This window comes from Myotis lucifugus, unplaced genomic scaffold (assembly GCF_000147115.1).
Source record: "Myotis lucifugus unplaced genomic scaffold, Myoluc2.0 scaffold_27, whole genome shotgun sequence".
Taxonomy (NCBI): Eukaryota; Metazoa; Chordata; class Mammalia; order Chiroptera; family Vespertilionidae; genus Myotis; species Myotis lucifugus.
In genome coordinates this window covers 4,386,583-4,408,158 of record NW_005871075.1, presented here as the reverse complement: position 1 = coordinate 4,408,158, position 21,576 = coordinate 4,386,583, and the positions used below count along the sequence as shown (strand labels likewise).

Sequence of the window (21,576 nt, the reverse complement as noted above, 5' to 3'; positions counted from 1 at the left end):
ACAACTCCAGGGGGCGCTATTCACACAATACAATGAGAAGGCATTGCTCCCTCTTCCCTACGTACCTCCTGTCCCAAACCACTCCTGGTACCTCCAGGGGCTCCATGGAACATAAATGAAAATCAATTGATGGGCCCAAGCAACTGTGACTCTCCTTTTCAATGGCCAGCTTTTCACTTCCAGAAACATTTAATTCTTAGGGGGCTCTTTGGACAGAACCAGGTTGTCTGATCTTAGTACAAAAACACATTGCGAGGGTGAATTCCAGACCATCCTCAAAGGCTTCTAGTTAACCAGGTAGGGAGAGTTTTAGAAAAATAGGGATGTAAACCAATTCCTCCAAATTGACAGCGAGCCCACAGCAGAACCCTATAAAATGGCTTTGGCTACAGCAATTAGCGGGCTAAAGACTCTGGAATGGGCTTAGGATCACGTAAAGGGGAGGGGAGGAATGGCGAGGGCTTAGCGAGCCTGGGCTTTGGGTATGTGCACCTACAGTTTGTACTGAGCCCTCTGTGGGGAGCTTACTTTGGCTTTATCACTCCATGCACCTACCATATTTGGTAGACTGAGGACTGTAATAACTCTGCAGGATGCGGCAGAGTTGGGGAACCTCTGTTGCTTGGGCTGGGATTTCTGAGAGCATCTGTACTTAAGAGTCAAGTTTAGAGGCAAAGGACAAAAACCTGAGTTTTTGTGCCAAAAATTACAATTCAACTCTATGCCACAGAATATGCTCCAGTGATTGGATGCTGGCATCTTGGCGCGTTTAGCCAGAGACCATGAGGAGCTTAGAACCGTGGTCTTATGATCAGGATGAACATAAGGGTGAAATCAAGGGTAAAGATCAAGATGAATTATGTTCCAGGGAGGTTTTTGGCATAGATGAATAGGTAGCATTTTTGAACTGGTTTCGTGTAAAGAATCATCAGATCAATAGACTATCTTATTGTCCATTTAAGTTGTAGCTCTGATTTTTAACGTTGTTGGTTCACATAAGGGGGACTCCTCACAATTTCTCATGTTCCTTGAGCACCTGTTGCACGCCAGGGACTAAGTGGTTTACTTCTGTTAATTCATTTAACCGTTACTAACCAAATGAAGTAGGTACTATTATTATCTCTGTTTTGTGGTTGGGGAAACTGAGGCACAGAACCCTTAATAACTTGCTCAAGGTCATACAGCTGGTAGCATAGAGCAGATTTCTTAAACTTGAATATGCATCAGAATCTGGAAATTTATTAAAATACAGACCATAAGTCTCCGACCCCAGAGAATCTGACTTAGTAGGTCAAGGGTGGGGACTGAGAATTCTTATTTTTAACAAGTTCTCAAGTAGGTTTGATGCTGTTGTTTCAGGATTAATATTGGTAGAGAGTAGCCTTACTCTCAGGTACTTAGTAGTACACACACACACACACACACACACACACACACACGCTCCCATGTATGTGCCTTTATAGTCATTGGCAATGACGGCCATCCCAGAACCTCTATCCGCGGCCCCAGTCATGTGGGAAGAAGGTTAAGGTCACAGAGAAGGTTTTCAGATCAGTCTGCACAGCTCCAGGCATAGAGGCCCTGGGAGTGTGGGGTCAGCTGCCTTTGATCATGTCTCTGGGCACGATTTGAAAGCAGAGGGCCCTCAAGGCTTATATACAGTGATGATAAAATTCCGAAGCTTTATTGTCTTTTCATCTGCTGGCAACACACAGGAAACACTATTTCGAGTGAGGAGCAGCCAGCTCCAGCCGAGGTAGGAGCTCGGGCTGGGGAATCTTGGAGTTCTCGTCCACTCTCTGCTACCGACTTGCTGTGTGGTCCTGATCAGTTACAGATGGCTCCTGACTCACAGCAGCCTTTCCTTGTCCAGCGGTCACGGGCAGCAATGGCTGCTCAGCCTACATTATAGTTACGTTATTGTTGTGAAATTGAAATGAGATACAGGGCACAGAAGTGCTTTGCATAGTTAAAAGCACTCCACCAATATAAAATAGGAGACCAACAAACTTCTGATACTCCCCAAGAGGCTTCTTGCAATTAAAGACCGCTGTTTGGGGAAAGACTCACCATTAAGTGCCTAAAATAGCTACTTCACTTTGTTGGCTTAAACTTTTCATTAGATTAAAAAATTAATTGTATAAAAATAATTTATACACATCTCTTCAGAGTGTACCCCTGAGGTGTATCACATCCATCTTGGGAGTGGTAAGCACTTACATTAGAATGATAATAACAGCGAACGCCTGTATGCTTACCGCTTGCCAGGTGCCGTCCTGAGCCTTTTATGTTTGTCTTATTTAGCTCACGAATTAACCCCCTGAAGGTGTACTGGTGAGGATCATGGCTCCTGCTTTACAAGTGAGGATGGAGAGGGTAGGTGCCCTGCCAGCGGTAGATCCAGGACCTGAACCTGTGCGCTCTGATTCTTGGGCTTTGCTCCTGAACTTGACATTCTCTGCTTTCCTAGCCTCCCTTATAAAGCAGCGTCTCCCAGACTTGGCATGGCCTTTGGAGCTGGACGATTCTTTGTTGTAGGGGACTGTCCTGTGTGTGTAAGATGTTTAGCAGCATCCTGGCCTTGACCCACTAGATGCGAGTAGCACACAGTGTGACAACCCCAAATGTTTCCAGACATTATCAAATATCCGGGGGGGTGGCAAAATGACCCCTAATTGAGAACCCCCTGTTGTAAAACAACCCCCCACCTCCCAGTTCCATATTCCAGATTGTGGCTTCTCTTAGAAATAACGCAAGACTCAGTTTCAATGTGACTCCTTGCCCTGGTGCTTGATCACTCACAATTTGATAGGCTTGAAAGGTGGCCCGTAGCTGCTTGTAGCTCCTCTTGGCCAGGACTTCATTGAAGGCAAGTTCGTCAGTGCCCCAGCGGCCCTCCCCTGCCTCCGGAGTCAAACACAAACATTTCATAAAAGCCTTTTGCAAAAAGACTGAATAGACAGTGTTGGGACCAGGCCTCACGTACAGGAAATGATAAAATATACTTTGAATAGAAGCCAAATTGATTGACTAAACACTTTAAGCTTCTAACCCATGAGTATACTTTACTTAATGGTTTATATTATTTATACCCCCTCCCCCCTCCCACCTGGTTACAAAATGGATCTGAGGTGGTTAACCCCCGAGTATAAGAATAGGAATTATTCCTTTAGGTTCATGATGACTGTAAATATAAAAAAAAATTTCAAAGATCATACATTTTTCCTGAGTAACTCCCATGTGCATGAAATAAAGAAACGTTTGTTGGAAATAAGGCTAATCCATTTTTAGAAAGATGTTGCCGAGACTGGCACGCCTGCCCACTTACATCATACAGCTCTTTGGCATCCTGGCCAGCTAGATCTTTGTCCACATCATCTCCTTCATCACGATTAGCCTAGAAAAATCGACACATTGTTATGAACTTGCGTTCCTGCCTGAGCACAGAAAACAAAAAGGGGAAAATGGGATGGTTTCAGAGGGGTGGCCTGGGAGAGTCAGCCTGGCGAAGCGCTGCTCTTTGCTGCCATCTTTTGGGCACAACTGAAAAACAGAGTAGTTTTAGGACAACACGTTTTTTTTTCTTTTTTTTTGTAGGAATCAGGTCACTCATAAACAAACCCACTGACCTCTTAAGCAGGCTGAAAGCAACCTCACAATGTCCCCTAAGGTCAGTCCATTGGAAAGTTAATAGTCTTCCTGTCAGAATATCGAAGTTCACCTCCTAGAAGAACCCTGAAGAACCCTGAAGGTTGGCTATGGAAGGTCTTGAAGTCTAACCTAAGCCTTTTGTGGCAGAGAATTCTAAGATGACCCTAGTGGCCCTCACCCTTAGATAATCCTTTTCCCTCGACTGTGGGCGAGATGTGTGAATATAATGAGATAGCACTCCTGCAATTATGCTGTGTTAACATGGCAAAGGGGATGTTTGCAGATGTGATTAAGATCCCTAATCAGTTGAGATCATCAAAAGGGATAGTGTTCTGGTGGGTCTGACCCAATCAGGTGAGTTCTTAAAAAGTCAGAGATGGAAGAAGTCAGAGAGATGAGCCCCTACAGGCCTGGGAGAAAACAACTTTGAACTGTCTATGCGGGCATTTGACAAGGACTGCAGATGGCCTCAAGGAGCTGATAGTGGTCTCTGGTTGGCAGCTACCAAGAAAACAGGGACATTAGTCCTACAGCTACAAGGAGCTGAAACCTGCCAACCTGCCAAGCTTCAGTAAGCTAGTAAGAGGATCCAGGTCCTCAGATGAAATGGTGGCCCTGGCCTGACACCAGGGTCTCAGCCTGGAAAGACCCTGAGCAAAGGACTCTGCTGACCTTAACAGGATTCCTGACCAGTAAAAATGGGGAGATCGTAGAACCGTGTTGTTTTGAGTTGCTAGGTTTGTGGCGATTTGTCATACAGCAGGAGAACACTTATGTACTTCCTACCACAGTCCATCTATCCACATGGAGAGAAATGAGCAGAGGAAATGCACAGAACTCGTAAGATGGATTTGTCAATGAGATATAGATGCTGCCTGGCTGGAGGCCTGGCTGGGAGCTGTGTCCTTGCAGAGCCAACTCTGAAAGCCCCACTTTCCTGGCCCAGCTCCCTGCAGGGTTCTTACAGGGAGACAGAGTTGTGTTGTGAAAAGGGCCCTGCTTGGGGTCAGATGGTCTGGTTCTGGTTCCTGGGCTGGGTCTTACTCTATGTATACCCGGGCAGGTGACCCATCCTCTCTGAACTTGAGTTTCCTCATTGACAAAAGGAGGTGGTGAGGCTCAATGAGGTAACTCGGCAACTTTCAACCTTCGTCATCTCATGGCACATAAACTAGTTACTAAAACTCTGCAGCACTCCGAAAAATATACTAGTATTTTTTGTTGATTTGGCAAAAAAAGGTATAATTTTGATTCATTTCTACCAGATGGCTATGGTTGTGTTGGCTGTTGTCATTTTTTTTTATTTGACAATCTAAGGGAAAAGAGGTCAGTGCCCCTGACTGAATAGTCAGATATTGCGTGTTTTAAAAGTTCTTGCGGTGGACCCGTTGAAAATACCTGAGATACTCATTAACAAAAAGGGATTGTAAACTGCAAATGACTAGACTATTATTGTGGGGAAATTCCCAATTGAATAATTTCACAATAGCTGATCTGACAGCCTGGGTTGATGATCCATGGGAAGCACTTTTAATAAAAGAAGGAGATGTTTACTGAATCCATGGCCTTTTCCCGTCATGGTACCATGTTGCCCAGGACTCTTCCCAACCTCATAAAGCTCAGGAGACCTCTTTGCTCCTCTTACCTGTAGCAGGGACACCAGAATTTTTTTTAGGTTCCCACTCGTATCATCTTTGACATCTGATTCAAGGCTCCTGTCAAATACTTTTGAAGAAGAAAAAAGGAAGGAAGAAGCAGAGGTTTAGTTCCCCACAGGCATTTTGGAAGGAACATTCTTCATCTGAAATCAGACGAAAGGTTACTTACACCTTTGGTAGGCCTCTTTGATGGCGATGATTTCCTAGGAAAGGTAATAAAAAAAAAATCAATACTCCGAGGTGGGTTAATGGATAAGATACAGAGACACACACAGAGGGAAGAGTCGGGGACTGGTCTCTGGACACAGGATGCTTCCAAAGAGGGCTAACCTATGGGTCAAGGCCTGGGCCTGGAGCAAATCCCGGGAGGTATGAAGGGGCCCCTTCCGTGCAAACATTTCAGACACACGAGTAAGGTATACGAACATTCTTCTTAGCTCTAGAAAGGGGTATAGCTAAGCTAGTGTCCTTCATTACCTCCTCACCACACTTCACGCCTCCAACCCCACCCAGGTAGCCAGCGTTGGAAGTTCAGTGCATATCTTTGCAAAGAATTTTCTTTGCCTTTGTAATATATGTATGTGTGTGTATGTGCTACTGAAAATATATAGAATCGTGTTGTGGATGTGTTTTAAAAGTGGAATACTGAACATATGGTGCTTTAAGTTATTTTTTTCGCTCAGTAACATATCTTGGAGATCCAGCTATGCTTATACAGTTACCCAATGTTTTCTAAATGGACGTAAAAGGTTCCTTCCTGCGATAAGCCACAGTTTGTTTGGCCAGCCTCCAGTTGATGGACATTTAAGTTGTTTCGATTGTTCCCTACTTCAAACAAGGCTTTATCCAGTAGACAATTTGTTGTGTGCAGGAGTATGCGTCTGTGTACAGGGTGTGTCCTGGGACAGTTGCTTTATATTTCAATGGCTGGTGCCAGGGGATCCACTCAGGCGCTGCCTCAGTTTACACTTGAAGCAGCAGTGTGTACCAGGCGTTTCTGCACAGGATCACCTGCAGGCTGTTTAAAATGAAAGTCAGCATGCAGTGATGGGTGGTGGTGGGGTAGGTGGACAATAGCAATGAGAAGCCTGGCTCCTCTGCTTTTGTGGGTGGGAGGGGAGGTAGATGGGGGGCGGGGGGGCCACTTGTGTCTAAGCCAGCGGTTCTCAACCTGTGGGTCGAGACCCCTTTGGCGGTCGAACGACCCTTTCACAGGGGTCGCCTAAGACCATCCTGCATATTAGATATTTACATTATGATTCATAACAGTAGCAACATTACAGTTCTGAAGTAGCAACGAAAACAATTTTATGGTTGGGTCACAACTGTATTTAAAGGGCCAGAAGGTTGAGAACCAATGGTAAGCAGCTCCCTTCCGTTTCCCCTCCTTCCCACCCACTACCTGGATCTGCCTGAACCCGGGGCCTGCTCTCTCTCTCTCTCTCTCTCTCTCTCTCTGCTTTCCTTCTTTTTACTGTCAGACCTACTTGATTGACAATAAGGGGCTTTGCTTGTTGTTTGAGACCAGGACCCGAAAGGAACTAGGCTGAGAGGGAACTGCATATGGTCAAATAGGATTAGAAAAATACTCCTCAAAGTAACCTCCGGCCAAGGCAGGCTGCTGAGTGCCCTGATCTTGGACGCTCGAGGGGACTGTGGTGCTTCTGCAGCGGGGAGACCATTGAGGAGGGAAAGTTGTGTGACTGTTGGGCTGAACAGATGCCACTGCCCTTTGCTAACCCTCCTCTAAGGCACAATTTTAAATGGAAACTCCCAGAAATGGAGGGTTTTTATTATCTCGTGGGAAGCGAGGAAGTCCAGGCAAGCTCTGGAGAGGGTTTTGGAGCTGTGGCTTGGAGCATGGTGGCGCTTCTGGAACTCAGTCGGACAGCCCAGCCCAGCAGAAGCCACCAGCTCAGGGTCGTGGGCACGCAAGGCTTAAAGGGCCTTTTAGTGGCAAAGCTCTGTTGCTTCCTGCTCCCACCACTGCTTCTGGTTCCTGCCTGGAGGCCTCACGACTGCTGGGATTTTCTGGCATTTTCTTGCTGGGCCTCCCCAGTTTACTGGGATGGGTAGTTGTGGAAGAGGGAGGGGTGTCTCCAAATAATGATTTTAGACCCTCTTTACTCTTGTGGCTTCTGGAGCCTAAATGAATGCGCTTCTCCTGGGGTCTTAGCAAATGCTCTTTTCAGCTGCTGGAATGTGCATCCGTTTAGAAAAACAAAGGCTGCCTTGGTACAGCTTCTCTGGAAGCATCTATGTCGAGCCAGTGGCAGTAACCCCAAGACTGACAGCCAAAGGATTGAAGAGGCATCTCTCCCGCATGGGCCAAGCGGACACATTTCTGCCCAGACACTTGCTCACCCAAAGGGTGCAGTGTCCCTTCTGCCTGCTGCTGCCATCTCCGAGGGGTGTGTGGGTGCTCCCTCGGGGCCGGGGCCGAGGGCTTGGCTGGAACTAACCTTATTGGTTCTTGTGCACAGGACCTCGATGAGCATTGCCTCATCCGTGCCCAGACCCTTCATGGCCTTCTGCAGCTGCCGGGCATCGTACTCGCTGGGGCGGTCCAGCAGCGCCAAGGCTGTCTTCTTGAAATGCCCGCTCAGCTCACTCTCCAGCACCTCCTGCAGGTCCTGTCGGAAGACATAGGAAGCCCTGGCTTTGAGGGGCAGGGGTCTGCTCTCCCACTGCATGGCCTCGGGTCCACATGGGCACTCGAGGGGTGATTGAAACAGGAGCTCTGTGGACACAGTGACCTGCTCTGGGGGACAGTGGTCACCCTGACTACCCACCCATTCCCCCCAGGACTGGCAGAGGGGCAGAGAGAAGATCCCCTCTCCAGTCTGGAGGCCCCAAAGGTGAATCACAATAACAAGCAGCATTTGCAGAATATTTGGGGGCTCAGAGGGCTTTCTCACTGATCCCCAAAACAGCCCTGGCAGGGGATGTATGGACATTACCCCCATTTACTGACCTCAAAAAGATGAAGGACTCACCCCCAGACACTCAGCCAGAAAGGACTAAAATACAGGCTTGTAATTTCTAGGGGGAGCAGATCTTTTGTCACCCAAATGGGAATGTTTGAAAGTGGCACTGTGGATAATTTCAGAAGAAAATAGGACTAAACAGGGACCTTCTTGGGCAAACCGGATGTCTGGTCACTCTGGTTTTCTTGTGAAATCCTGAAAGGAACACTTACAGTAGTTGATGTCTGGATTATCAGATCAACTGTCACGGTATCACAGTACTTGTGTTCGAGTCACCCTTATTTTATTTAATAATGCCACATCCCCATAACTTTTATTATAGTACTAAAGGCCCGATGCGCGAAATTCATGCTAGGGCCTTGGTCGCGGCCCCCGCCCACCACCGCCGTGGCCCCCACTCGCTGCAACTTTGTCTGGAAGGAAGGAAGTCCAGAAGGACATCCAGTCTAATTAGCATATTACACTTTATTATTATAGATTATTGCCCCTGATTTTCATGGAGACTTGCTACTCGAAAGACCATAAAAATGATGTCTATACAATTGCGATACAATTACTTAAAAGAACTTTGATATGTTACTCTAATGTTTTAAGTTTGTCTTATTGATTTGGTATGTCTCTTATTTATTACATATTGTTATAATTGTTCTGTTTTATTGTCAGTTATTGTCGTTACTCTCTTCCTGTGCCTCATCTATAAATTAAGCTTTAGCATAGATGTGTATGGATAGGAAAAAACAGGATATATTAGGGTTCGGAACTATCTGCAGATTCAGGCATCCTCTGAAGGTCGTGGAATGTGCCCGCTGTGGCTGAGGCTGCTGTATATAAAAATGCAGAGAAAAGAAATCCAGCTGCCTATTCTGACAAGCCACAGGCATGAAAACAAATCCTTGTGTGTTTACATTCTGCTTGGACATGGAAGACGGCTCAGGGTGCCTTGGCTCTAACCCTGGTTCTTCAGCTAGCCAGTCATGTCACCTGGGGACGGGTGTTCTCTCTGAGCTCAGCTGACCGGGGGACTTCGGTTTGTTCTTCTCTAACGTCTTCTAGCTTCGCGATGCCGTGATTCTAGATCACCTCTCTGGAAGTCTCGCTGTCTGGAATTGCAACGCTTTGTGCCAGAGCATGCACGCTTTATCTTTACCAGAGCCCCAAGGCCCTCACTTCAAACCCACTTACTCTTATTTCACAGTAAAACTGAAGAAGCCTGCATCGGACTTCCCATATTGCTACAGTGAGAATAGACATGGCACTTGAGGGGCTGCTGCAGTTAGTGGGGCTGGCATGGATGATGGCTCAGCCTCATTCAGTCCCATTAAATGCAGCTGAACTGCAGTGTTATCAGTGAATGACATTGACAAGCCTGGGTGTGAAGAGAGATACAGAAAGACGGTAGAAGCACAGCCATCAGGGCCACCTGGTGTATCAACAAACAGCTGTCTCATGGCGACGGGTTCTCCAGGAGGGAGCTCTGGATCTGAGTCCTGGTTCTTTCTCTTACTTGCGTGTGCTTTTGCATAAGTCATGTAAACGAATGAGCTCCACTCCTCCTCTCTGTCAAATGGGAACATTCATGCCCAGCATAGCTCCCCTTTGCTGCTATGTGCTGGCATTATCCTGCTTGATTCGCCCAGAACCTGAGAAGGGAGGTAATTATCATTGTCCTTCTATATGTGAGGGGACCGAGGACTAAAGAGTTTGTTGCCTGCCCAATGTCAAATTAGTCAGAAAAATCCATCTCTCGCTATGTCTGTTTATACAGAGTGATTGAAACTATAGAGGTTTCATAAATATGGATTAGAATACATTATAATAATTAACACTCACTTTGCATACTGATCATTCTAATGACATTAAGAAAAGGTTAAATTGTGTTCATTATATAGTAATAAAAAATATAAAGCCTAATGCATACTTAACGATTTCTATACGTAACACCATCAACAACAACAAAATGAAAGAAATGTTTTGGTGGCTTTTTTTAGTTTTCTGTACCCATCACTTATGAAAGATATATCATTCTTGAAGACAGCCCAAAAAAATGAAGAATTCTTCGATAAAGACCCACTTGTGAAAACTGATTTTCAAATCACTGGCCTATCTGTAAGTTAATATGTGGAATTAGTCCAAATGAGTGGAGAAAATGGAAGAGGAATTAATAGAAAAATGAAGTCAATTAAAAAAAATGAGTTAGAGAATACTGGTTTTACGGGCCATTAAGTTAACGAGGCAATTTCAGTTTTTCTGAAGTCAATTCAAGTTTTAAATAGTTATTTCATTTTTCCTCTTGGGATAATTCAGTGAAGCTGTAAAGACACTCTTTGCTGCCTGGGGAACATCGAGGAGGCAGAGATGTCAAGGCCAAGGCCGTATGCATGCTTGCATGGACCCTTGGACTCACCTTGCCATACATTGCCTTGTACTTTTGCTTTATTTGTTGCCTCTCATTCGATGTCCTGCTTGATAAGATTTCAATGATGGTCGCTTCATCAGTTCCTAAAGGGCAGGAGAGAGAAGCAAAGTAAATGTGAACAAGAAACAAGATGGAGGGAGAACAAAGATGGCGGCATAGGTTAATGCCGGAGCTTGCTGCCTCGAACAACCACTTCAAAAATACAACTAAAAGACGGAACGGACATCATCCAGAACCACAGGAAGGCTGGCTGAGTGGAAGTTCTACAACTAGGAGGAAAGAGGAAACCATACGAGACTCAGAGGAGGCGCAGTGCTGAAGTGAAATACTAAGGTTCGGAGTGCATGTGGAGCGGGTCAGCGGCGGAGGGCGCGGTTGTTGTCTTCAATCGGGAGGGAGTTTCAGACTCTGAGCTCCAGATCCGGGCGAGTCTCTAGGGACCCAGACTCAAACGGGAGAAGCGGGAAGGCAGCTTTCTCTCCGAGGTCTGCAGCGGTTGCAGAGCCGCTGGAGACGGAACTGAGAGCAGCCATAACTGCTCGCCCCGCCCGCCCTGTAGATCCCCTGGGGACCCGCCCCGCCCAAGCCCTGCACAGAGGCATTTGCCAGAGAGCCTCAGGCAAACGCTAGATTAGCACCGCCCTAGAGATTCAGAACAGTAGCGCTCCCACTGCAGACACAGCTGACTCTCATAGCCAGTTAGCCTGGAGGTCAATTCACCCCCATATTGCCGAAAACAATCAAGGCTTAACTACAACAAGACTGCGCACAAAGACCACAAGGGGGTGCACCAAGAAAGCATAAAAAATGCGGAGACAAAAAAACATGACAGAAATGGAGGATATAGAGCTAAAAAACGCACTTTTGAGGGCTTTCAATAATTTGCTAGAAACTGCCGATAAACTTGATGAGAGCCTCAAGAAAACTAATAAGACCCTCGATGTTGTGATAAAGAACCAACTAGAAATTAAGCATACACTGACTGTAATAAAGAATATTATACAGACACCCAACAGCAGACCAGAGGAGCGCAAGAATCAAGTCAAAGATTTGAAATGCGAAGAAGCAAAAAACACCCAACCGGAAAAGCAAAATGAAAAAAGAATCCGAAAATACGAAGATAGTGTAAGGAGCCTCTGGGACAACTTCAAGCGCACCAATATCAGAATTATAGGGGTGCCAGAAGATGAGAGAGAGCAAGATATTGAAAACCTATTTGAAGAAATAATGACAGAAAACTTCCCCCACCTGGTGAAAGAAATAGACTTACAAGTCCAGGAAGCACAGAGAACCCCAAACAAAAGGAATCCAAAGAGGACCACACCAAGACACATCATAATTAAAATGCCAAGAGCAAAAGACAAAGAGAGAATCTTAAAAGCAGCAAGAGAAAGAGACTCAATTACCTACAAGGGAATACCCATACAACTGTCAGCTGATTTCTCAACAGAAACTTTGCAGGCCAGAAGGGAATGGCAAGAAGTATTCAAAGTGATGAATACCAAGAACCTACAACCAAGATTACTTTATCCAGCAAAGCTATCATTCAGAATTGAAGGTCAGATAAAGAGCTTCACAGATAAGGAAAAGCTAAAGGAGTTCATCACCACCAAACCAGTATTATACGAAATGCTGAAAGGTATCCTTTAAGAAGAGGAAGAAGAAGAAAAAGGTAAAGATACAAATTATGAACAACAAATATGCATCTATCAACAAGTGAATCTAAGAATCAAGTGAATAAATAATATGATGTACAGAATGAACTGGTGATTATAATAGAACCAGGGACATAGAAAGGGAATGGACTGACTATTCTTGGGGGGGAAAGGGGAGTGGGAGATGCGGGAAGAGACTGGACAAAAATCATGCACCTATGGATGAGGACAGTGGGTGGGGAGTGAGGGCGGAGGGTGGGGCGGGAATTGAGAGGAGGGGAGTTATGGGGGGAAAAAAGAGGAACAAATGTAATAAACTGAACAATAAGATTTAATAAAAAAAAAAGAAAAGAAACAAGATGGAGATTTATTGTAGTCAAGTGTGAGGAAGCCAGGGTCGTGGTCAGAGGCTGTGGTGGAACCCAGATGGACCCTTTAGCTTTAATGTCTTGTGGAGAATGGTATTCTTTTCACTCACTTGACAAATATCCATGGAGGCCTTACACTGCATGAAGCACAGTGCTAGGCATTGTGGTGGTAAAAGGAAGAAGTATGTGCCTATCCCTTAATTTCACTCCTAGGTATATACTCGAGAAATGAAAACAAATGTCCATACAAAATGTGTACACAAATGTTTATTGCAGCATCATTCATAATAGCCAAAAGATGGAAACAACCAGAATGTCCATCAGTAGACAAATGGATAAACAAAATGTGGTATAGCTATACAATGGAATATTATTTAGCCAGGAAAAGGCATGAAGTACCAATACCAGCCACAATATGAATGAGCCTTGAAAACATTATGCTAAATGAAAGAAGCCAATCTCGGAAGACCACGTTAAATGATTCCATTCATGTGAAAGTCCAGAATAGGAAAATCTACAGAGACAAAATGTAGGCTAGTGGCTGGCTGTGTTGGGTGGGGGACTGAAAGCTAAAGAGTGGAAAGTTTCTTCTAGAGGTGATGAAAATGTTCTAAATTCAGCATGGTGATGGGCCGTTCACTTAGTCTTAAGGATTAGTTTCCACTTTACAATTCTGGGGAGACCTAGCTTTTTTTATTTCAATTAGAGAAACAGAACATTCTAGGATGAGCTCACTTATAACAATAGTAGGGGTTAATTGCCTGCCTCGTTCTGGTTCAGTTCCAACACTGTTATTTATGTTGTTCCTCTTCATTTCCTCCTGTAACATTACCTACGTAATGTGTATCCAGTTACTTCCTCTGTGACATTTTTTTAACTTCTCAGTGCCAGAAATCTCACCTCAAGAGGGATTTCTTTAAAAATCTCTTGAATCCACACCTTTCTTTCCATGTGCGCTGCTCTTGCCTGGGTCTAGGGCACCCGTATCTCAAGCCTGGACCTTTACCCTTGTCTTCCCTGGAAAGAGCTTTCCTGCCTCCCAGGTGGCCCCTTCGCGGTATTGTGGCAACCAGGAATCTGGGGCTCATCCCTGGCTTCCTGTTTTCCCTCACCCCACATCCAATTAGTCACCACTAATACCTCACTATTTCACCGCTCAGGTGCAGCCATTTCTCTCCATCTTCACCTCTGTCACATTGCTCAGCAGAACTAATGACACCCGTATGGGTTTCCTGCTTTCTCTCCCCTTTTCCAATCAGCGTTCACTATCCCCAGAATGAACTTTCTGATGAACAGGTCAGCCTGCCCGTGCCTCTTCGTCACACCTTTCAATACAGGCCCCTTTAAATCCATAATCCAGTCTCAACTCTTCAGTGGGGCGTATGAAGCCTTTTGGATTAGTTCCTACTTGCCTCTCTAAGCCTTGTCCCTCCCCACTCACCTGCTCCCAGGCCTCCCTTCCATCAATTCTATGGATCGCTTGCAGCTTCTAGTACAAGCAACACTTTCTCTCTCACCTCTGGGCGTTGCATGGGCTGTTCCCTCTACCCGGAACATCTTTATCTTTGACCATCACGTTCACTCCTACTCCTCCTTTAGGACTCAACTCACTGGCTCCCGTGGCCTGTTCTTCTCTGTCCTGTCTCTACCACGTCACTGTGCAAGTTCCATGGAGTGGGGGTGGGGGGGTGGGGGTGGGTTCTGCTCGCTGCCACGTTCACAGAGAAGCTCTCAGTATTTCCAGGAGGACTTGATGAGTGAACGAATGTTCAAATGCATGCATACATGTATGAATGAATGAATGAATGGAGAAGTTTGCACTGAATTCCACTGAACCTTGTCTTTGCATTGGTGTCGGCTGCATGTGCTTCTCAGGTGGACTGTATGTAACAGGGACCAATGGGAAGCCCTCTACTCTGATGCCATAATCAACCTATACCTGGATAATTCAGGAAAATGGAGTTAAAATGTAAAAAGTAATGTCACTTAGACTTTCCTTCCTGAAATGCTTTACAAAGAGAAATCAAAGAGCAAAGCAGACCGGAGATGGCTCAGCAACAGCCTGGAGGTGTGGGGAGGCGTGGGGAGGCATGGGGAGGCGTGGGGAGGCGTGGAAATGACTAGATTTCCCTCAAGCCCCTTGAGTCTGGGTCTCAGGTTTAGCCTGGGAGCCGTTCCCACTACCCAAGAAGGGATTAACTGAACAGTGACCTCATCTTACATTTCACAATATGCGTGTCATCTAAGCAGTCTGTGCTGCCCAACGATTTCCTGTAAACATTTACAATGGTTTGAGGCACCGGGGCCAGTCCCCAGTGGTTCTGGGAAAGACTTTTAAAAATACGAGACAAGAGGGAACCTCAGCCCTGACTGTGCATGGGACACTGTCGAGTAATTACACAGCAGAGGTCAGGAGAGGGTGACCAGCAGCCTTGGGAGGGCCTCCCGGCTTTTGCTTTCCCAGTAATTTTCTGGGAAGATACGGAGCTGAGTTTCAGCAGGGTGAAGGTCACTGGGTTTGAAGTGCCCTCCGCTTCACACCAGGGGCCCATGTGCCAGATGAGTGAGCCCGCAGTGAGCCAGGGCCAGCAGCTCAGCTTTCCCCGCAGGCTCCAGATGCCACCGCAGCCTGCCTCGCTGAGCCTGGGGCTGCAGCCCCCTCTTCGGTGCCCAAGGGCCAGTCCCTTCTGTTGACACCAGTGGGCACCCTAGCCGGTTTGGCTCAGTGGATAGAGTGTCGGCCTGCGGACCAAAGGGTCCCGGGTTTGATTCCGGTCAAGGGCATGTACTTTGGTTGCAGGCTCCTCCCCGGCCAGGGCCCCAGGCAGGGCTCATGCAGGAGGCAGCCAATCAATGTGTTTCTCTCACATCGAGGTTTCTCTCTGTCTTTCCCTCTCTCTTCCACTCTCCCTAAAAATCAATGGAAAAATATCCTCGAGTGAGGATTAACAACAAAAACACCAGTAGACTTTCCAATCCCTCCAATTCCTCCTTTGGAAATGGAGGTGCAGGGAATGAAGCATGAATGAAGGAGAATTTTACCTGCCTGGGAGGGTCATTATTTTCTACTTGCTCACTGGATTAGTTTCCTGACTCCGTATTAATTTCCACAAACTTGAGGGCTTAACACAACAGCAGGGCCTCACTCCCCTCAGAGGCTCTGGAGGCGGCTGGCAAACCTACTGTTTCTTGGTTTGTGTCTGTATCGCTGCCTGTCTTCACTTGGCCTTCTCCCTGGGTCTTCTCTTCTGTCTCCTTTAAAGACACTTGTCAAAGGATTTAGGGACCACCCAGGTAATCCAGGATGACCTCATCTCAAAATTCTTAATTACATATGCAAGGACCCTTTTCCCAAATAAGGTCATCTCTCCGTTTCCAGGGGGACATGTTTTTGGGGGGAGGAGGGAATGGGCACCATTTAACCTGGTACACCCTCAGCAACAGAGAATAAGGACCTCACAAGGGTGGGCCTCTTCGCTGCTCATACTAATCTAATCGTCTTTGTGTGGACTTTGGATCTGAGCATATTGTTGAAAAGGAGGAAATGAGCATATAGTGAGGGCCAGTGAGGTGCTGGGCCCTGTGCTGCCTGCTTTATCCTCAGCACCTCCCTGTGCGGAGACAGTATTAGCCCCATGTTGTAGATGAGACAACGAAGGTTAGGGCACCAGTAAGTGGCGAGCAGTAGCTCAAATCCCAGGTCCAAAGTTCATCCCCATGCCTGGTGGGGGGCGGGGGAGAACCTGGGCTCAGGGTCGCAAGATTGGCTCCTGCGTGGCTTGAGCAGCATTGCTTCCTCTCCGTGGACCTCACATGGGCTTGACCTCGTGCCCCAAAGTGAGGTTCCAGGACCTGCTGCATCAGCATCACCAGGGAACTCACTGGAAATGGACAGTCTCTGAAACCCCTCAGGTCCTCTCAGTCAGCGCCTGCATATTAACGAAGACTCAAAAGCACATTAGGTTTGAGAAGCTGGGGACTAAGAACATCTCCATGGCAGCTTTCCTCTCTAAGATCCTCTTTCTGTTTCTGTGAGGGAGAATGGCAGCCATCCTTTTACGTTGGGATCCATACATTCTCAGGATTGAGGCATTGTCTTCAGAAGGGCCCTGCTGGGATGAGGGCAGCAGAGGGACACAGAAGCCTGAGAGGAAGGCCTGACAAAGAGCATCAGCATTGGGGGGACAGTCAGGGGCTGTTGCCCGCCCCCCCCAAGACCCAGACCAGTCGCTACTTAGGAAAGGTGAGGAGAGACACCAAAAAAACAACAAGGAAATCTGTAAGTTTCATGTTGTTCTTTGAAAAAATCAAATATTATTTTGTGATATAGCATTCTTGTTATTTTGAATTGAGTAGATGGTGAGTGGGTAGAAAGTGCACATAATCTTTTGAATTATGGGGCCCCTAGACCTGCTCTACTCAATACAGTGGTAACATGTGGCTGTTGAGGACTGAAACTGTGGCTGGTCCAAGTTGTAATGTTCTGTGAGTGTAGAATACATATCACATTTTGAAGACTTAATGTGAAAAAAGGGTTATCAAATATCTCATTAATAATTTTTATATTGATTGCTAAAATACGTTTGATACAGTATTGAGTTAACTAAAATATATAATTCAAGTTAATTTCATTTTTTTTCTTTTAAAATCTGGCTTCTCAAAAAATTTAAATGACCCACAAGGCTCACCTTTGTGGTTGTTGGACAACAAGGCCCTGGACATTTAAATCCAGTCCTGATAGGGGTGGTATATCAATGAGATGGGTGCATGGTCTTGCTGACAACTTTTGCCAATGATACAGTTTTTCTTTGGCTTGTGCTTCTTGGTAAAGGTTGGAATGCTAGACCTTCAACCAAATAATAGCTTTCCAAGATAGCCCTAGTTTCTGTTTGCCCACCCTCATTTCATAACTCTTTGGCCTTGAGCAAGATAATTAACCTCTGAGCCTCGGCATTCTCATTTGTTACATTATTATAATACAACTTTACAGGGTTGTTGGGAGGATTATACAAGATAATGGGCATGCAGTACCCAGCTTGGCACTTGGCACTTAGAAGGTGCTCAACAACCGTGACCCACACAAGAGTGGCCCCACCTTGTGGCCACATCCAAGCACATCCAAAAGGGGGGAGAGAACAGTGCATGACTTTGCCATTCAGTAGGTGTCCCACCTGTGCTTACTGAACTACACCCGCATGGTGGGCTGAGAATGTGGGGATTTATCTTTACCCACAGCTGAATCATTCCCACACCCACTTCAGCTCTTGGTTCCAACCCACACCCAGGTGTTAGGACCTCACTCACGAGGCAGCAGGGAAGCACCTGTGAGGCTGGCTCAGCCACTCTGCAAAACTCAGATCTATAAACATCCTGCCCCTTCCAGGCAAATATATCTCCCGACAGTTGTTCAAACACAAGATTGGCCAGGTCTGGGTATAAGCTAGGGGCAGCTACTGCTGAGCTTTCCTCTGATGCCCCAAACCAAGCAACCTCGTTGACATCCTTCATTTCCAGTTCTCTCTCTCTCTTTCTCTCTCTCTCTCTCCCTCTCCCTCTCTCCCTCCCTCTCTCTGATTTATTTAAGAATACTTACTATGAAGAAATCTCTTCTACCACTTCCCTTCCAGATCTTTTCCAACCTCAACTCCTTTGAGACCTCCCAACATTTCTTGGGCAATAAAGGGATACGAGGGGTTTAGATGACATTAGCGTTCATGAACTATACTTCTCCTGAATTTTCTTCCACCTCCAGGGCAAATTAAATGTTGCACTATCCAATTTCTAACTGTTATATCGAATCCTGAAAAGCAATAAGATCCGATTATAACTTTGGAATCTTTTATAGAGAACCTTAGAAGTAATCAACTTGGGTTAGCCTAGAGGACACAAGTTAACTGGGAAGTCATCTTCCTAAAATCATGGGAAAGTTGGACATGAGATCAAATTTAATCAACTTCAAAAGTAAATTAGCAAACAAAATATATTCCATACCCATTCCTTTGCAGGCTTTGTTCAGCTTTTTGGCGTCTCGATTCACATCAAAACCCTGTTGACTTCTCTCTTTGGCCTGCAGAAAATAATTGAACAGGAGAGTGGATAATAACAGGCATTCTTAAATTATCTGTGGCCAAAATTGGTAGCTAATTAGAAGAGCAAGCAGGTATGCAAATGAGGGACCAGCTGCCACTTTACATGTGGGTGTATGTGGAAATCAGCTGGGGACACTCTGGCCCCAGGGAGATGGCTGGTACTCCTTGGGACCAGCTGGCCTTGGATAGCCATGGAGAATAGGCCCTTTGTTCTCAAAGACAATCAGCCTGGCCAGTTCTGGGCTGAGTGATTTTCATATCAACCCTACCTTTGTGTGACTGTCTCTGAAACAGAGTGTAAAGCAGTGGGCCAACGTCCTGCCATGGTGGTTCCCCCTTTTGCCATGAGACACAAGTATGTCTAGGGAATAGGTGTTGCCTCCCAGAAGCTGAGGATTCTAGGATCTTATTCCAGACCCACTTGGTGGCCTGGGGTAAAGCTTTGCCATTCACACAAAGAAAGATAATATTTAGTTAAGCAGAGGTACCATATAGACCAGCCATAGCATAGTTACTGGTTTTTACTGCTCCTTGGGGAAAGAAAGTTCTATGTATATACTAAGCTAATGTTTCTCATACTTCAGTCATTGGCATAATACATGCACTGATTTGTCCACACCTACTTAATTCTACATTATTACATTATTATTTGCTTACTATTTTTGTCTCAACCGACCTACTTTGTTTTTACTTAAAGTTATTTTAAGAAGGAAACTTCTATTAGCACTAAGATGCAAAACCAGTATCAGTTGCCTAAACAAAAGATAAACATGAAAATAAATACATGACTATAAAAATGTTAAAAGTTAATTGCAGTTATGCAACTAGTAGCTTTGAACACACCCTGCATTTCTCAGTGCTTAGTCTTTCCTCACAGGGACTCTCTTTGAGGAGGTGTCACTGTTTCCCATCCTTCGGTGAAGGCCAGTGTAAGGGCTCCATCTACACCACCGATTCCCCTCTCCCTCCCTTCATGTCCTGTGGCTCCTATTGGGAATGAATAGTGCACACATAAGGCCCAGTGGTCACGTTGCATTTATCTGTCTGGCATCTCTAGTTCACATGGTCTCATTGGACTGTCGGTTGTAGGGCTTGGGTCCCATTGTCTTGCCCCTGGTTGGGCACAAACCCTGTCACTCTGGCAGTTGTGGCTCGTTCAGGAGTGGGTAATCCAAGCAGCATTAATTAGAGTCTTTCCCTTGGTTGCGATATAGATATTGAGAGAGATACGTCTGTCCCCACTGGGCTTGCTAAGCTAGAGAGTGTGGGTCTAGGGCTGCTGGCATCCACTGTCCACTACATGAAGAGAACATGAGTTCAGAATGAAGCAAAGCAGAGGTAATAAGAGTAAAAATATGGGGGTTGGGAGGGGAGAGCGAGAGAGAGAGAGAGAGAGAGAGAGAGAGAAAGAGAGAGAGAGAGAAGAGAAGAGATTGGGTAACATTGTATAAATCCTCAGATACAGCATTGCCTAGAGACCCTTGTACTTCCCAGTTTCATTAGGTAGCAAACTACCACTTTCTCTTAAGTTAATAACGAGTTTCCACCCTTGCAATCAAAGGTGTCCTGAGTAATATCCAGGGACTGGGGGAGGGCTGGCATCTAGGCCTTGGTTAATGGAGAATCGTGTCATCCTAGAGCCGAAGGGATCTCCATGGCCACCTGGCGCCCCACTGCCTTTAGAAGGTAAGTGTGTGGCCCATCCTGAAATAGGTGTCACCAACACAAGTCAGGAGGGGACCTTCCCTTTGTTGAGCACCTGCCACGTGCCAGACAGTGTCTTCATTGACAGACCTTTCTTCATTATTCACAGGGAGGAGTGGGCCTTAGTAATCTGCTTTACAGACCAGGAGAGCTGGGTTCAGACAGGTTAGGGAATTAGTCTGAGGTCTGCGGGATGCAGGTTTGCGTCCAGCTCAACGTGTCTCTTAAGGCCCATGCTCTTGGGCCCAGTGCACCATCCCGCCTCACACTCTGTGACCGGGGCCTTCGTGTCCAGCACAGGAGTGACATATCCCAGTTTCCCTTCCAAATCTTCTGTGGAGTATCATATAAGAAAGCTATCTGGTGCTTCCGAAGACGTGTTGGCAGGACCAGCGACGTAATTTGTGGGGCTCAGTGCAGAATGAAAATGTAAGGCTCCTTGTTCAGAAATGATTAAAAATTCTAAGACGGTGACGTCTGAGTATTAAACAAAGGTGCCAGGCCCTTCTGAGTGTGGGGCCCTGTGTAACTGCACAGGCTTCACACTTACAAAGCCTGCCCTGCTTTTTTTTTTCTTTTAAGACTTTTTATTGATTTTCAGAGAGAGGAAGTGAGAGGTAGAAACATCAATGTGAGAAACATCGATCAGTTGCCTCCTACATGCCCCCTGCCCAGGATCAAGCTCAAGACCCAGCCATATACCCTGACCAGGAATCGAACTGGCAACCTTTCAGTGCATGGGATGACGCCCATCCAACGGAGCCACACGGCCAGGGCACCCGCCCTGCTTTTTGATGCAAGTCTGGAAGGGGTGGTTGTCTGAGTGTGGGAATGCGGGTAATCTCGGAGAGGTAAATGGTGTCCGTGCTTTTCATTAGAAGCATATGGAGGCCTCAGGAAGTGAGGTGGAATTGAACCAGACCAGCAGAAATCTCTTATTAACAGACTGATTCATATAATGTTCTGGATGTCATCTCAGCCTCATCAGTGCAGAGAACTATTCACCTGTTCCACTTCACAACTGACAAATTGAAATAGAGACACAGGT

General features: G+C 46.0%; 1 protein-coding gene across 1 annotated transcript in view; it reads right to left on the bottom strand.

Annotated features, from left to right (window-relative positions):
- Positions 1–21,576, bottom strand: part of ANXA13 (annexin A13) — a 42,805-nt gene that overhangs the window by 8,583 nt on the left and 12,646 nt on the right. The window contains exons 2-8 of the mRNA XM_023751898.1: positions 18,727–18,802; positions 10,701–10,795; positions 7,772–7,942; positions 5,479–5,512; positions 5,297–5,376; positions 3,329–3,397; positions 2,803–2,904 (exon numbers count right to left, since the gene is read on the bottom strand). Of these exons, the coding sequence (XP_023607666.1) occupies positions 2,803–2,904; positions 3,329–3,397; positions 5,297–5,376; positions 5,479–5,512; positions 7,772–7,942; positions 10,701–10,795; positions 18,727–18,802 (627 nt within the window). The remainder of the gene's footprint in view (positions 1–2,802; positions 2,905–3,328; positions 3,398–5,296; positions 5,377–5,478; positions 5,513–7,771; positions 7,943–10,700; positions 10,796–18,726; positions 18,803–21,576) is intronic.